The sequence below is a fragment of the Cyanistes caeruleus genome, chromosome 15 (genome assembly GCF_971803275.1).
Source record: "Cyanistes caeruleus chromosome 15, bCyaCae1.hap1.1, whole genome shotgun sequence".
Taxonomy (NCBI): Eukaryota; Metazoa; Chordata; class Aves; order Passeriformes; family Paridae; genus Cyanistes; species Cyanistes caeruleus.
The window spans coordinates 7,330,556-7,345,755 of NC_141715.1; the positions used below are offsets into that span (position 1 = coordinate 7,330,556).

General features: G+C 42.8%; 1 protein-coding gene across 6 annotated transcripts in view; it reads left to right on the forward strand.

Moving 5' to 3' along the window:
• Positions 1-15,200, forward strand: part of ADAMTS2 (ADAM metallopeptidase with thrombospondin type 1 motif 2) — a 169,931-nt gene that overhangs the window by 109,242 nt on the left and 45,489 nt on the right. For all 6 annotated transcript variants that reach the window (XM_086852288.1, XM_086852289.1, XM_086852293.1 and 3 more), the window contains one exon: positions 5,329-5,531. In XM_086852288.1, the coding sequence (XP_086708414.1) occupies positions 5,329-5,531 (203 nt within the window). The remainder of the gene's footprint in view (positions 1-5,328; positions 5,532-15,200) is intronic.

Genomic DNA, 15,200 nt, shown 5'->3' on the forward strand with positions numbered 1-15,200 from the left:
GCATGGCTGTAAAACCAGCAGAAATAAGTTTTTAAAGAAATTGAAAATCAGAGAAATTACTGATTAAGAAATGAGCATAACACAACATGGTTGTGCTGCTGCTGTAATGAAAAACAAAATCCCAAATGGAGGAACTTATAAATGGGAGAATAAATCACTAGGGGATAAAATCCAAGGTTTGATGACTGTTCATTGTAGACTCCAACCTCCATGGGTTGGGCTTCAATCTACCATGGAAAACAAATGAGGGTTTTGGAAGAATGCATGAACAGGCTAATTGGAGGCTAATTAGGGGGTCAGTTGATCGCAGAGGACTGACACAAGAGGAGCCCACAGGATCCAAGTGGCAGGGAGCGCTGCAGAAAGATGGCTCATGATTTAAGGTGCAGTTTCCAAAAGAGCAGTTCCCTGTCAAGCTGTCAGCAGGGTTTGATGCTTTTCCAGAGGTGCAGATGTACTCGAGCAAGTCCACCCTGCCTGCATCTGCTTCCCTACCATGCAGCCTGTGCCTCCTGCATGTGTGGCACTGAGGGATGGATGGGCCCATGCCTGCCCTGGGGTTGTAGTCCCAGGCCTGGAGTGGCACTGCCACCAGCTGTGGTGCAGCAGAGCAGGGCTGGCTGCCCCAGGCTCCTGGGCTGTCACAGATGTATTTGCCACCACAGCAGAGCAGGTTACAGCCGTGCTTCACAGTGCTCAGCCTGAGTCACTGAGGTGAAAAATATAAAAACAACAGCACAAAAACTGGTGGTTTGCAGCAAGGAATGGGAAGCTGGGAGTTCCTTCAGCAACGTGTCCCAGGAATGGAGATGAGTAGCAAAGCAGCAGATCAGAAGTGCTGATCCTCGTGTGGCTGCAGAGAAGGTGCTCAGCAGTCAGCTCAGGCGTTCGTCTGCTCCCACGCTGACAGATGAAGTGTCCACAAAAGCAAACCAGCTGCATTTCAATGGTGGCTGGCTGGTCTGAATGCTGCACACTCAGGTTTGAAATGAAATTCCAGCTCGTTGCTGTGCTGACAAGCCGCAGATGATGGCTGTGAACATGACACACAGTTCAGTCTCCCAGCTGCTCATCCTGGTCTCTGCCCTGGGCTTGCCAGAAAGTTCCCTTCTCCCTATCAGAAAGAAGAGATAAAATATTAGAAACTTAGGACAATATTGCTGCTGTGAGATTGGGGAACCCTAAGGCTGGTACTGTTAAAGTCCAGTTGTTTTATAAGGACTGTAGATGCAGCAGAAGACTGTAGATGTATTTTCCTGAGCCTTTTTGAAAGGGGTCATGAAAAAAATGAAACAGGATCATGAGCCAGCAACTGTGGATTTGGTGGATATCCTAAAGGGAGTGACAGAAAACACAGAGAGAAGTTTTTATGGCAGGCAATGTATTCATGCTTCAGCAACTCAGAGCATCTGTTTGAGCTTTGCCTGCCATGATGGGTGAGGCAGAATCAGGAGATGTCATGTAATTGGGTTTCCATAAAGAACATGATATCAAACATTCATGAGCAAGGCAAAAATTCCCAGAAAATAAGGTGGTGTCATCCCAAACTGTTGCAGATGGAGAATTCTTCTGAATATGTGCAAAAGCAGCACTATTTGACAATTTGGGCACTTTTTTTCATTCTCTGAAAGATGGTCTGCAGTGGTAGGAGAAAATTACTGAAATATCACTGAGTTTTTAGCTGGCTTTGGAAAAAAAAAAGAAGCAGTTTTGAGGGATTTTTGGTTGAACCATTAGAGTGCTGCTGTCATTTGATTTATTCTGAATGAGCAGCAAAAGAAGCTTCTCTGTGGTGGTTCATTTTCACAAATGTGAATTTTTCCTAGGAGGACTGAGAGGGTTTCAACACAGGTTGTTGTGAGGCTCAGCAAATCACAAGTGTCTGCTCTTGGGAGATGGAGAACAAAGTTGGCACCAATAATTAGTGGCTGATTGGGCAAAAGTTGCTGAAAATTCACATCTGATGGAGAGGTCTTGGGATGATTTAGTAAAACACTGCAGTTTGAGATTACTTTTGTGATATTACTGTGCAAAGTGCAGGGGTGATCAGAAGGAATGTAATGTGGAAAATGTGAAGGAGGAATTTGGTGTCTTATTTAGTTCTTTGTGCTTTCCCTTGAGCTTTTCTAGCACATTGTTAGCAGTACAATGATACAGCAAAGTTACTGACGTTAACTAAGGAAAGTTGAGAAGCCAAAACACCACAAATTTCTCATTTACTACATATGGAACTTTGTTTCTCTTCCTTTTTGCTGAGATATGGGTATTAATTTCACTTGGATGCCATTTAGGAGGAAATCCAACATGGGAATAATGTCTCATGGTCCAGCAAATCCAGCAATTCATCATCCAAGAGCCTGAGAGGCTGAGCAGCACTGGAGGAGGACTCTGTGGGGTTTGTGGTCAGGCGTGTGTGGAGGCATCCCTGCCTGTCCGGGGACAGCCTCTGGGGAAGAGCACTGGGTGGGAAGTTGGGATATGAACCAGAAATCTTGCAGCTACTGTTGTAAATGTTTTGAGCTGTGTTTCTGGTCTTGGGATGGTTCCAGCACCAGCTGGAGCCAGTGTGGCTTTCCCTCTGCTGGGAAGCACATGGGGTTGGTGCCTCAGAGGTACCAGTGCCCAACACTGGCTGTGTTGTCCTGAGGGGAAGAGTTGAGGGGTGAAGGTAATTGTGTATGTGTGGAATTTTTATGCTCCCAAGAAAATTTAAAGCGGCTGGTTGGCACTTACTGGCAGTGAGATGACTTCCAGGGAACCTCCTGATAAGTTCCCAGGAGTTGGCAGGACTGTAGGGACTAGAGTGTGACAGTGATGAAGTGAGCAGCAAGGAGGGAGGACAGGCAGTTTTCGCTGCAGGATGGTAGGATCACATTTTGCCTCTGGCTGATTTACTCACAGCAGGAATAAAGGTGCCGTGCCAGGAGTTAGTTTGACACATAAGGGAGAGAGATGAAAGTAAAAAAGCTCAAGATACCTTGACAGCCAATCACCCACCCAAATAACAGCCCCCCAGCCAGCAGAGCTTCCTGTCCACAACCTCAGTGCACGGCTCCGGCTGTCTCCCTGCCCAGCACTGCTGTTCTGCAGTAGCAGCTCTGATAGCTTTGCCTTGCTGCTGATTGCTTTAGCTTTTCATGCACAGCAGAGAGAAAACATGACCTGCAGCCCCTGCCAGCCTATGCTTGCTTTTCTACGGAGCTCTTAAGATTTATGGTGATATTTTACAGTAACTGTGATTTGTCTTATAGATCATGAATATATGATTGTCCCATGATCCCATAGCGAGTCTCCACTGTGAGGGCTTGGTCATTACTTCAGAGCACGAGCAAGGAAGTTTTATCACTGAAGGTTTCCTGGTGGAGTAAGCCATGAGGCTGGGCTGGAGCTGGCTGCTTGGCAGGTCTGGAGCCCGATAGAGCTGCCTCCAGTGCTGCCAGGCCAGGTTCATCCGCCCTCCATGGTACACCTGGGAGTGACACCTGGGCCCTGTGTGAAGAATGAATTCTCATGCTGAATCGTGGATTTTGACCAGACTAATTTTAAAAGCTTGTGGCCCCAGGAGCAGAAGCTGCTGGGAGCCCCAAGACTGGCAATGAGAAGGTGGTGGTTGTGCTTGTTAGCTACATTAAATGCTGCAGTTTGGGGAGAAGGACATTGGGGCTCCATAGGGATGTTGTACCACCACATGGGACCTTGTCTCTGTGCACTGAGCAAGGGGAGCCCTGCCAGCACAGTGCAGAGGAGATCCCTGCAGCTCTGGATCTCAGGACAAGCATGTCCTTGAAGCTTGCTGGAAACTGGCAGGATGCTGTGTCTTGCAGGGGCTGGACCTCCTTGCCTGGAGGTCTCTTCAAGGAGAACAGAGACCAGCTTCTCACCACACAAGGCACAGCCTGAGGCCCAGGGCAGTAAGGATTGCTCCATGGGGATTGGGGATGCCTGGTGCGTGTCCCTCCTGGCAGCCAGAGGCTGTGCAGGTCGGTGTGCTGTTGTCACCTCGGTGGGGAGCTGAGAGGACTCTGCTCAGGCTGCACATTGCCCAGGACCTGCTGACACAGCAGCCTGAGACAGAGAAGTTCAGGCAAGAGCACAGATGTTCTTGTAATGAGCCCAGTGATCTGGTGACTCATTCCCTTCCCAAGCAGCCACTTTTGATGTGAAAACTTCAATAAATGGAAAAGGAGGATCCGCTTTTGTAACATTTCCAAGAGCTGTTTCTCATTTCTGGTTTGAAGGTGATGGCTTGGGATTCCTCCCTTTGCTTCCCATTATATTTCTGTGAATGAAGCATTGGGACCTTTACGCAACCCACAGCCCTCTTTGCACCTTTGCTGACCTCTCTAAGTAAGTCTTTACTGACATTTGCTAAAATCAAGAGGTTCTTGGTGGTGATTCCAGTCTCTTTTAATGCAAATGGCAATAATGATATGAATACTGATTATTGTTATTCTGCAGGATGAAATGTCAAGATTCCATATTTTTAATGTTAATTTTTGGTAGGTAAGTGCCACATTGAGCATGTCCATCCTGTCAGGGAACATGTTTTTCATATCACAGGAACTGTTACAAATCATTAGTAATGAAGGAGACAACTGTTGTGCCTGGTGGGCTGGTCTTTGACGTGCAGTAATGCAAAGTGACATGGAAAATTTGGAATGAAGGGTGAAAAGCTGCTAAAAAAATTGTGGGCTTAGCTATAAAATAATTAATCTCATATCTCAAATGTGATGCTGAGCTGTAATGATAAATAGGATCCATGTCAGTGCTGTTGGATTGCACATGTGTAACTAGGAAAGGAGCTAAAGGGTTGAGGCTTTAAAAGGGGGACTGGTTTGGTGGCACAAAAAGATGTGCTTTGCTTTGGTGGAGAGCAAAATGCTGTACTGGCAACTGCACTTAGCTTGAAATAGGAGTCTGTGGGCAGTAAGATCAGGTATGTGTCTATCTTTAATTGTTCCAAATAAAGGCTAACCTGGGCACAGGATCCCTGGACAGCGTATTTCTGGTAGAAGTACTTTTAAGCAACAAGTTTTTTACTGCAAACAGCTCTATTCTTCTCATCAAAACATTGGCATAACTTGCTGCTTTTTTGGGCCTGTATTTATTATGCAGTATTACTTAGTAGAAAGTACTGCTTTTACTTCACAAAGTAAAAGCATTTTGGGTCATATTTCTCTCTCATTTAGGTCATTTTTAATTGACATTTAGTGAAACTAACGCTGTTATATAACACTCAGAACATAACAAATGCTGCTGCTTCAGATTTATCTGAGCTGAAACCTGAACCTCTCCTCCTGGTAACTCTGGTTGTCTGTTTGATTCCAGGCTCCAACCTCACAGGTTTGGACAATTTCGACAGCGCGCTGGGCCTTGTCGAGGAGCAGGTGCAGCGATCGAGGCCGCGCCGTCGAAGGCACGCCACAGAGGATGATTACAACATCGAAGTCCTCCTGGGGGTCGATGACTCAGTTGTTCAGTTCCATGGGAAAGAACATGTTCAGAAGTACCTGCTGACCTTGATGAACATTGTGAGTACAGCCCTGCCAGCTGCCCTGTGGGAAGGCTCTGAAAGGCCTGGGAATGTAGGTTGGGTAAGCCGTTTGAATAAGACGTAACAGATTTTTCTCGTGGTAGGAGATAAAATAGGAGGGAAATCCAGGCCACAAGACAGAAGCTGAGTGTGGGACTGTTAAAATGTTCAAAGTCCTGCTTATGTGCTTTGGTAGGTGGGGACACAAGGTCAGGGGCTCAGGTTTTTGGAAGTCATTATGCTTTAGCTGTATGTTCCCTTAACCTAAGCTTCCTGCTGAGGAACAGGTTTGGAGAACTGTCTTCAAATAAGGTTCTAACAGAAATTACAATTGGCTTTTACATTTTTAAAACTACTCTGCTAAATTCTCTGATTTCTCAACTTTAGGTCCCGGGCCACCTCCCTGATCCTTGTTCACACTGCAGTAAAATGTTATGCAGTGTAACACTGAGCTATCTTAAATTGATTTAATATTTACTCCATGACTGACATCTTTAGATTTCCTTAGTTAAATATTTAATCTTCAGAACCATAGTCTGTGCAACAGACTATGTAGTGTAGGAGTGATGAAAGGAGACACTAGGGAATATTATGTTTAAAAGAATCACTTTTTATTTCTAAATATCAATGCAGTAGCCCTCCAGTACCCCAGACAGTAAGGAAGGACACTACTTTTTGGAAAGGAATGAAGTCTTGAAAAATCATCCTTAGTACAGATCAAAATATATTTTATTCTTTTGCTGAAGAAATAGAAGTAAGTGGTAGATAGCCCCCTCATAGACAACTCATTTAAGGATGACTTTCTTCCTGGTTCTTCTCATCTGGAGCAGGAGTCTTTTCTCATAAAACATACTTCTGAAAAAGCTTTGTCCTCAGTGAATGTGTGTTCTTAGTAAAATAGTATTGAGTAGAAAATTGCAGGTCTGCTCTGTTTTTGACAAATGGAGTCTGACTGCTGAAGTTTACAGTCTTGTCAAGAGGATGAGCCTGTAGATGACTCCTTTCACTTTGCAAACCACTGAGCAGAAATCCAGGGTATTAGGTAGATTGTCTGCAATGTAGTTTTTCCAAGATATATTTTTTTAATTATGAAGCTTGGTATTTATTCTTTGCTTTCTTTATTACATTCTTTTAGCAATGTGCAGAATATAACTGTTTTTCATTTTAAATGAGAGGTGGAATACAATTTAAGAAAATCCCGTGTGTGATATAAATTCAGTTATGACTTTTTATAACAGCATTGTAAATAGTTAAAAACCTGTCCTGACATTAGAGTTATGGGGTACTTGATGTCTGCTCTGATGGCTGTAAATGCATATATTCTAACAGAAATGACATAGTGAATTTCATTTATTTGTGTGGTTTGTTTTCTCTGAGGCTTAAAACAAAGTCTACAGTGAAACAGATGGTTTTATGCATCTCTAAATTAACAAGTCAAACAGGCCAAACCAGGAATGTGGCAAACAGGCCAAAATAGATTAAACAGGACTCTTTACTTATCATGTCACTTAAATCTATTTTAAAGAATTAAAATATACAGTAATGGTAAAGAAGCCATAAAAGTTCCAGCTCTGGAATATACCTTTTCCTAATTTTAGTAAACCATCCAAGACACAAATTGCAAGAAATAACAACTCTTCAGCAGCCTGTCTCTGCAAGTGGTTTAGAAAGTGCAGCCTGTGTAACCATCCCCACAGGGCATGGCAGCTCTTGGCATAGGCAACAATTGTTCTGTTGAGAGCTCTGAGGTAGAAACATGTCTTTTGGGGACTGAGGATGTGTCCCATGCCCTGTGCCCAAATTCAAGGAGCTGTTTGAAATCCCCAAGGCCTCTTGGAAGGCTCTGGATAGTTGCTGGCAGTCATCAGTGTTGCCCTGTTCTTTCTTTCAAAACTCATCAGGTTTCTAGAGTCTGTATTTTAGCAGAGGGGTGGGTGATGGTGGCCAGTCCTGTTTCCAGCTCCAGCACAGACAGGCAATAGGGGTTTGTTACTGCAAATGGTGGTGCTGGAGACCTGTATTGTGCCAAGGACAGCACAATGCAGAACCTCTCCTTCCCCTCAGCAGGGCAACTCCAGCTCTTGCCCTCACTGCTAGATGGGTGCAAGGTGTTCTGTCTAGAACATGGCTTTGGTCTCCTCTCCTGAGATTCACAGTGACTCCCCCATTGCCCTCTCTTCTACCTCTTTGAATAGCTGGGGGTTTTCATTTAGAAAATGAGCCCACTATAAAAGGCCTTGGGGCTCCTGGCTGTTAGGGGTCACATGGATGCAGTGGGTTTCTGATGAGATGTGTAGGTCCAAGGCCACTGAAAAAGGACATCTACAAACAATTCCAGCTGTATTTTCAAATCTAATTGGAGATCCTCTCATAACAGTCAGATTGTGCGTACCCTGCTGGGTTTAGGATCTAATCAATTAGCTTCCTGTAGTAACAAGGCATAGAATCAATTAGCTTTGTATGGTAACGAAGTAGTAAACATAAAATCAAGAATGCACGGTAACAAAATTGAATAATACTGAAGATATTTACTGGAGATAAAACAGATGATCAAATACTTCCATTTTTGAGGTTCCAAGAGTGAAACAAATACTAGGTGAATTGTCCTTCCTGGGGCAAGTTATTACTTTCCCAGAAACAGCTCCCAGCATGGCTGGTTCTCCCACTGTGCTTGATCTCCTTGTGTGTGATGGCATGAGCAGTTGTCCTTAACTAACTTTTCCCAGGGATCTTGGGTGGAACCCTACCACCAACCCAACCAAAACAATATTTTTTTTTCAAGCCCAGTTCAATGACTATAAATTCAGTAAAAATCTGTTTTGTGCAGCTTAAGTGATGTGTTACAGTCCACACCTAAAAGCCATGAAGTGAGAAAAAACAGGGGCTGGGTGTCCTGGCTATCTTGAATAACTGTGCTAATATTTATCCCAAAGTTTGGAAATGAAGTCACTCCCAAACAAATTCTGATAGATGCCAGAGGATTTTTAACACGTTGGGCTGCAGCCACGTATTGTCTGACTCTGCGCCAGCCGTTCCACTGCAGTGAGCTCGGCCTCATGCCTCCCCTTTTTCATCCTCCAGTCATTTCCTCTGACAAAACTCTGGTTTCTCTTGACCACTTCTCTTTTCTCTGCTCAGCACTGTCGGGACATTCAGTCACCTTTGGAAAATATGCCATTGCTTTTGCTTTAGAGACCCTCGGCTGCCTCTTGCTTGCACCATTTTCATTTGTGTGTCATGCTGTGTTTTTTCCTGGGAAGGATATTGGCCTGCACAGTCCAATTTCCAAGTGTGAGCCCACACATTGCACAAATTAACTTTGTATTTATAGCATGCAGAAGCATTTCCAGAGAGGAGAGATATTTGTGTGGAATCTTGTAGTTCTGTAGTTACTCAGGAACATAGAAGGCAATTCAATTTCGGCAAGAAAGCATCTCAAACCCTCAGTAATTGTTTCTGCTTGTACAATTGTTTGGGAAATACTAGAAAAGTGCAAAGTTAGAAGTGGTGTTGGAGAATTACCTTGTTGCTTGAGAAAGAAAAGATTTTCACTGCAGAATGCTCTGGGAGGAGGAGGAGGGCATTGAATGGATGTCATTGAGCTGAATGGCTTGGATGTATGCAGTGGTCACAGGATAAAAAACCTGGCTGGGTGGTTAAGCCCAAAGGGTGATGGTGAATGGAACCAAATCCAGTTGGTGGCCAGTCCAAACTGATATTGCCCAGGTCCAGCAGCCTTCAGTATCAGTGATCTGGATTAGGGAATTGAGTGAATCCTCAGTCCATGTGCGGGTGTCACCAAGGCAGATGAGAATGTTTATCTGCTGGAGGGCTGGAAGGCTCTCCAGTTGGATCTGGACATGTCCTCAAGTTACCAGGAGATCTTTGGATTAAATGTTTGAAAAAATCTTTTCATGGTTGTCAAGCATTGGAACAGGCTGCCCAGGGAAGTGATGGAGTCACTGGAGACGTTTAGAAGATGTTTGGATGTGGCATTTGGGGATGTGGGTTAGTGGTGTCCTTGGCAGTGCTGGGGTTGAAGGTTAGACTTAATGATCTTAAAGAGCTTTTCCAGCCTGAAGGGCCCATTGATTCTGAAAAGGAACCAGTCCTGGTGCTGAAATTCTCTGTTTCATAACCCTCTTAAAAGTAGTTTCCAGGATTAAGCAATTTTCAGGGATAAAAATATTTAATTTCTTTTCCATTCCTTTACAGTAAAAGGGCTGATATTAAAATATTTATATATATTCATGTAATGGATATATGGACAAAATATCTGTGATACTAAAGCCCATCTCCTCGAAGTAGCTAAGTGCCTAATTGCTGTTATTTCAAAGGGAGATGGACCCTAAATAAGAATTATGCCTCACTCTGGGCTAGATTTATCTGAGTATTTAGTAATTTACCTGCCTTTGAAATCAGTGAGAATCGGTATTATAAATTATCTCATGGGATTATGTATTCCCCAGCCTTCAAGTGAAACTTCAACTCCAGAACAAATACATTAAACTTTTCATTTGAATAACTGAAATCAATGAGAGTTATGCAGCTGGGCGCTTTGGAAAGTCCCTGGAGTCTTTCACCTGCATCTTTCAGCACTACACATGTCTTTGAAATTGTGGCCCTGAGGCTCTGCTGAATGTGTTATCTGTCCTCTTTAATAGGATGTACATGATACTACTATTATAGATGAGATTTCTGCTCTCGTATCTCTGGCTGATGAGGAATGAAGATTTGCAGGTACAGAACAGCAAGTCCCTAATGAGAGGAAAGGGCAGAAATGCCATCGGTTTCTAACTGACAGTTGGATAAAAACCTGAAAGCATGTCTAATTCAAGCTGCTAAAAAGAAAGTGATGATTGAATACATTGAAATAATGGTGCTCCCTGTCTTCAGAATCACGCTTTTTAAACTAAAAAGCATTTCTTTTAGACAGCAAGGATAGTTCAATAATGTAGAATTTGACTGGATTTTTGAAAATTAAATAATTCATAAGCTCCATTGCTCATTATTTAAAATCAGTTTATTTTAATATGGGCACTTTAAATTTGAACTAACTCTAAGAAATTCCACAAATAACAAATGTAAGTCCAACTCTATTCATCTGAGGGACTTCAGCTCTCTGTAGCTGAATTACAGCTTGTTTGAAACTTTAAATATATGTATGTAACTCCACATTTTGACTGTTCATTATAAACCAGTAGCTGTGACTGGTGTGAACAGTGTCTGAAGAGGCCTCCATGAGGTTATTTTTGTTCATTATCTTGATTGCCACCCTACAGTGGAAGCTGTAGTTGTGCTTGGACATTCAGGGGCTCCTACAGGAAAGACCCTCTACAACTCTTACAGGTTGTACTCATTTTCAGAGAGATATTATTCCCAGTGTCAATTAGGTGAGCATTGCTCATTACTGGTACCTTGAATGTGCCTTGCTGCCCTATTGCACAGGTTTTGGTACTGTCCTCAAGCTAGAGGGTAGGTGCTGTTAAAAGACAGATTTTTTCCCATTACTCCAAATACCAAGATGAGATTTAGCCACAAAGGTTTCAGCCAGGGACTTTTGAGTTGTGACAGTGTGGTTTGTGTGATGGAGTGTGGATGATTAGGATCAGCTTTCAAACTCTGCATGCTTCTCTTAACCAAACCACTTAGATTTGAAGAGGTCAACATATTTATTACTTTAACACCACACCCCTATCCCTTGTTGTTAAGTGATAAATCAGTCTGCTTAATTATTTTATGATGCTATAGTTGATTTTATTAACATGATCCTGAGACAGTAATTCAGAAAAATACTGAGTCTGTTGGTGCAAAGGTAATTTACAGTGTTTAGAGAAACTTCTCACAGCAGTGGTTTATGAGCAGGAATGAGAAGTTCCAAGAGCCTGCGGGAGGAACTAAGAAAAATAAATTAGTCATGAAGTCAGAAAACAAAGTCTATGACCTTTCTAAAGCCAATGTTACAGTCGAAGATGAGATAGAGACCTGTAACATGAAGCTACCTAATGCCTTGCCAACACATCTGCTGGAGAATGTTTTTCATTTTGATCAGAAGCAGCTAACTTGGACTTGGTAACACCTACTGACTCTGACACCAGGGAAGGTAAATCAGGACTCGGACTCATATTTGCATGGAAAATGCAAGATTCTTATCTCTGTTTTGCAATGTACACTGCCAAGCTCTTCTAAAACTGCCTGGTGTATGTGGTTTTGAGCAGAAAGATAGATGTTTTCCAAATGTGAGATCACAGTTTGACCTTTAAGTTTTGTGTGTGTTGTGTGGTTTCATTCTTCTTTATTCCTTGTGATGCTCAACAAAGATTTCAGGGGAAAAAAAAGAGTTCCTCTCTGAGGAAATGAGGAAATGCCTTGTAAGGACTAGAAAGGGAGACTAGGAGCCCTTGATTTTGCATTATGACTTTCTATGTGACCATAGTACATCCACCAGAGGAATTGATGTACTGTTATTCCTGTGGGATTAAGATAAAGCTTTGGGAATGTCAGAAATGCTCATTTGGGATCTCCAAAAGCATAAAGAAGGTGATGAAAATCAATGAGCACAGTGGTGTTTGAAGTGGGACAGCAGAAAAATAAAGTGAGAGGGGAACGCTTTTGGGAGGGTCAGATTACAGAAGTTTGTGCTCAGTATCCACCATGACATTTCTGGTTCCTATCTTGTAACTCAAACCAGATGTTTCTTACAGAAATAGACAATCACTGGATGCCCACCAGGCACCGAGGCTTTGCTGCAGATAATTATGATCTGATGAATGAGCTGCATCTCAGGCTGGGCTCTAACAATGGCTTGCCAGGAGCTCTGCCATCCCACAGGGAAGGAGCTGATGCTCTCCAGCTTCTCCAGTATTGCTCTGGCAGAGATCCACACATGGTCCCAGCTGTGGCCAGGAGCACGTAGCTATCAGTAGTTTCTGCAGCAGTAGTTGTGTAAGGATGTGGGTGATCAAAGAGCAGGCTAATCAGCTTGGATGGATCAGTGATTTGTGGTGGCTGCAAAACCAGATGACTCTTGGTTTGTGCCCGCTCTGGATGGTCAGATGTGCCCTCTGATGGCTGCTGTTGCTGGGTTGGAGCTGTTTGGTAGTGACACAGCCTGAGGTTGAAGCTATGAAATGTCCACAGGGGTGTGTGCTCAGGGGGAGCGGCGCTCACCCAGGCGTGAGGAGCAATCCATGGAGCTGCCTGGGGACAAACCCGATGGTTTATGGTTCAGGAGCTGTGTTGGGATGAAATGATCTGCCTTTTGCGTAGCAGATCCTAACAAACTCTGCAAGGCTGGGAACTCCTTCAAACTACATGAATGGGTTTGCTGATGATTTGCCAAAATACGCAGATTATTCTCCTGTGGTGCATTGGTTTAATTAGGGATCCAGGGAACCACCTGACTTTGCCTAAAAATCCTGCCAGCACTATCAGCAGGTAACCTGCTCTGCACCAAGACTAGCAGAACTGAAGGCTGTTGATTACTATTTGTGTTACAGGAGCTTTCAAAATTCCCTTTTAGGATCAGGCCGTGCTTTGCTCAGTAATCAAAACTTTCCAGCACTTCTTTTACAAAGTGTGAGGCACCTCACAGGCACTTGGCTTGTCTTTAGCTTTTTCATGTATTCTATGTGCTTACTGTGCTGACTTGAAACTTGCTCAAGGCAGAAGAATTATAAAATTAGCAGAGAGGGACAGATGAAAAAAAGTAAATAAAGTCTTTGTTTTTCTTATGTAGCACCAATCTGTGCCAGCCTGATTTCTACACAGAAACTTTAAATAGAAGTGCATGTTTTCCTTTGAAATATCCCAGAAAAAGAAACCAAAGATATCCCAAAATAGTTAGCGAACTACAATAGCTTGATGAAAGTCTCTTTACAGTGTTTCACTGTGCTTTGAATTCTTTGAGATTTATGCAGCCTTCTTCATCACCCTCTATAAATGCTGAATCACTGTAGGACATCTATCAAGACTAAATTCATTCACTGCCTTCAGTTCAGGAGCTGTGATTATGGGATGGTCTCTGTGTACTTTTTTTCTCCTATGCAGCAACTTAATTTTAGACTTACTGATCTAAGAACAACAGGAGATTGACTCTGGCTTTTCTTCTGTTGATAAGAACAAGGATGTCCTGCTGAAGTACATGGAGATGCAGCGCTGGAAAAGTACTTGCAGTCTTTTCCACAGCTGTGTGTATTTATTGCACAGACATCTGAACATGTATTTCCATTGTCTGGCTGTCTCTGCTTTCAAACAGTAAGTTTCAAAGTTGTGAGTTGCTCTCAAGCCTGGAGCTTTCTGATTGCACAGGCTGGTTGGTCATTTTCTGCCCTATACATTGAGCTACATTAGCTTGACTCTGCTTTCCTGTTGAAAGAAGAGGTGGAAATGTGGAGAATCTGAATTAGGGATTGTGTTTGCACTTTCAGTGTGTGCATTTTCGTGGACCTCTGAGAGCACAACTTTCGCTTGGATCTTGTATCTCTAACAACAATTATGTGTATCTCTGAAACAAATAGGTGTGGTTTAGACTGTGCTGAAAAAAAGGAAAAGCATCTATTTCAGCATATTATTCATGTGCAGTGAGATACTCCCAGCAAACCCCAGTTTAGCTCAGAGGAAGATGTTGTGTGAAGAGGGCTTGGACTCATTAATGAAACCAAGACCCAGAGCTTTGAATTGGCCCGCTGTCTTGCAGAAAATCCAGGGTCTCAAGAGAACCAAGCAGCTTTTTAGAGTGCTTGTGCTTTTCTGTTCATTCACAGTTTGTTTGTTAGATGTCATTTGCATGAATAGTCAAACAGTGTTTTAATTCTGTTCCATCAGATTTTTCAAGCCAAGTTTCCCTTTGGCACACAACAGCGATACAGTTGTTCAGTTACTCAATGATTGTTAAAAGAGGTTTAGGTTAAATTCTGGAAGTTAATGAGAGAATGGTGTGCACCAATTTGGATTATGCTTTATGAACTAATTAAATACTTATTTACATGCTGTGTTTACTGTTCTCTATACACAGCAGTTTTTGTTTAATACTCATTTCATGTACAGGTAATTTGCAGCTTATCATACCCTTGATGCGAGTGCTCTCTTCCCACCACACAAAGAGGGAGACAAATTAACATCCCTGCCTCACTTAACAATGTTCAAAGATCTTTTTCCTGGGTGAAAGAATTTTTGTAAAGCAGAATATGTTTATGTCTTACCTCTTTATAATCTGTGGTCCTCAAAGTAAAAATAAGAGAGTTTTTAAAATTTTAGAATATAAAGTTAGTCTTGTTAAGTCTTATTTAAACATGCAAAGAGATGATCTGATTTCTAGAGGAGTTGTTTACAAAGCAGGTTTGAACATAATCAGCTCCTTCTACCCTGCAATGGAAACAGAAGCCCCTGAAGCCACTCATGGCCATGAACTCCTCATCCACCATTTTAATCCAAGGATCTTCTTGCTCATCAACCAGTAACGAGCCTGCATCCCAGGCATCCCCCAGAATGTTCCCCAGGGTGTGAGCCTCCTCCTGGAGCTGTGGTTCAGCAGGACACCCAGGACTGTTGAAAATCTGGATGCCTACCAGGCATAAAATAAGGCTCTTCTGTCAAAAAATACTGATGAAATGAATTAAAATTCACTTTAAAATGTCAGTGGGGATTGCTTAGCAAAACCTACACT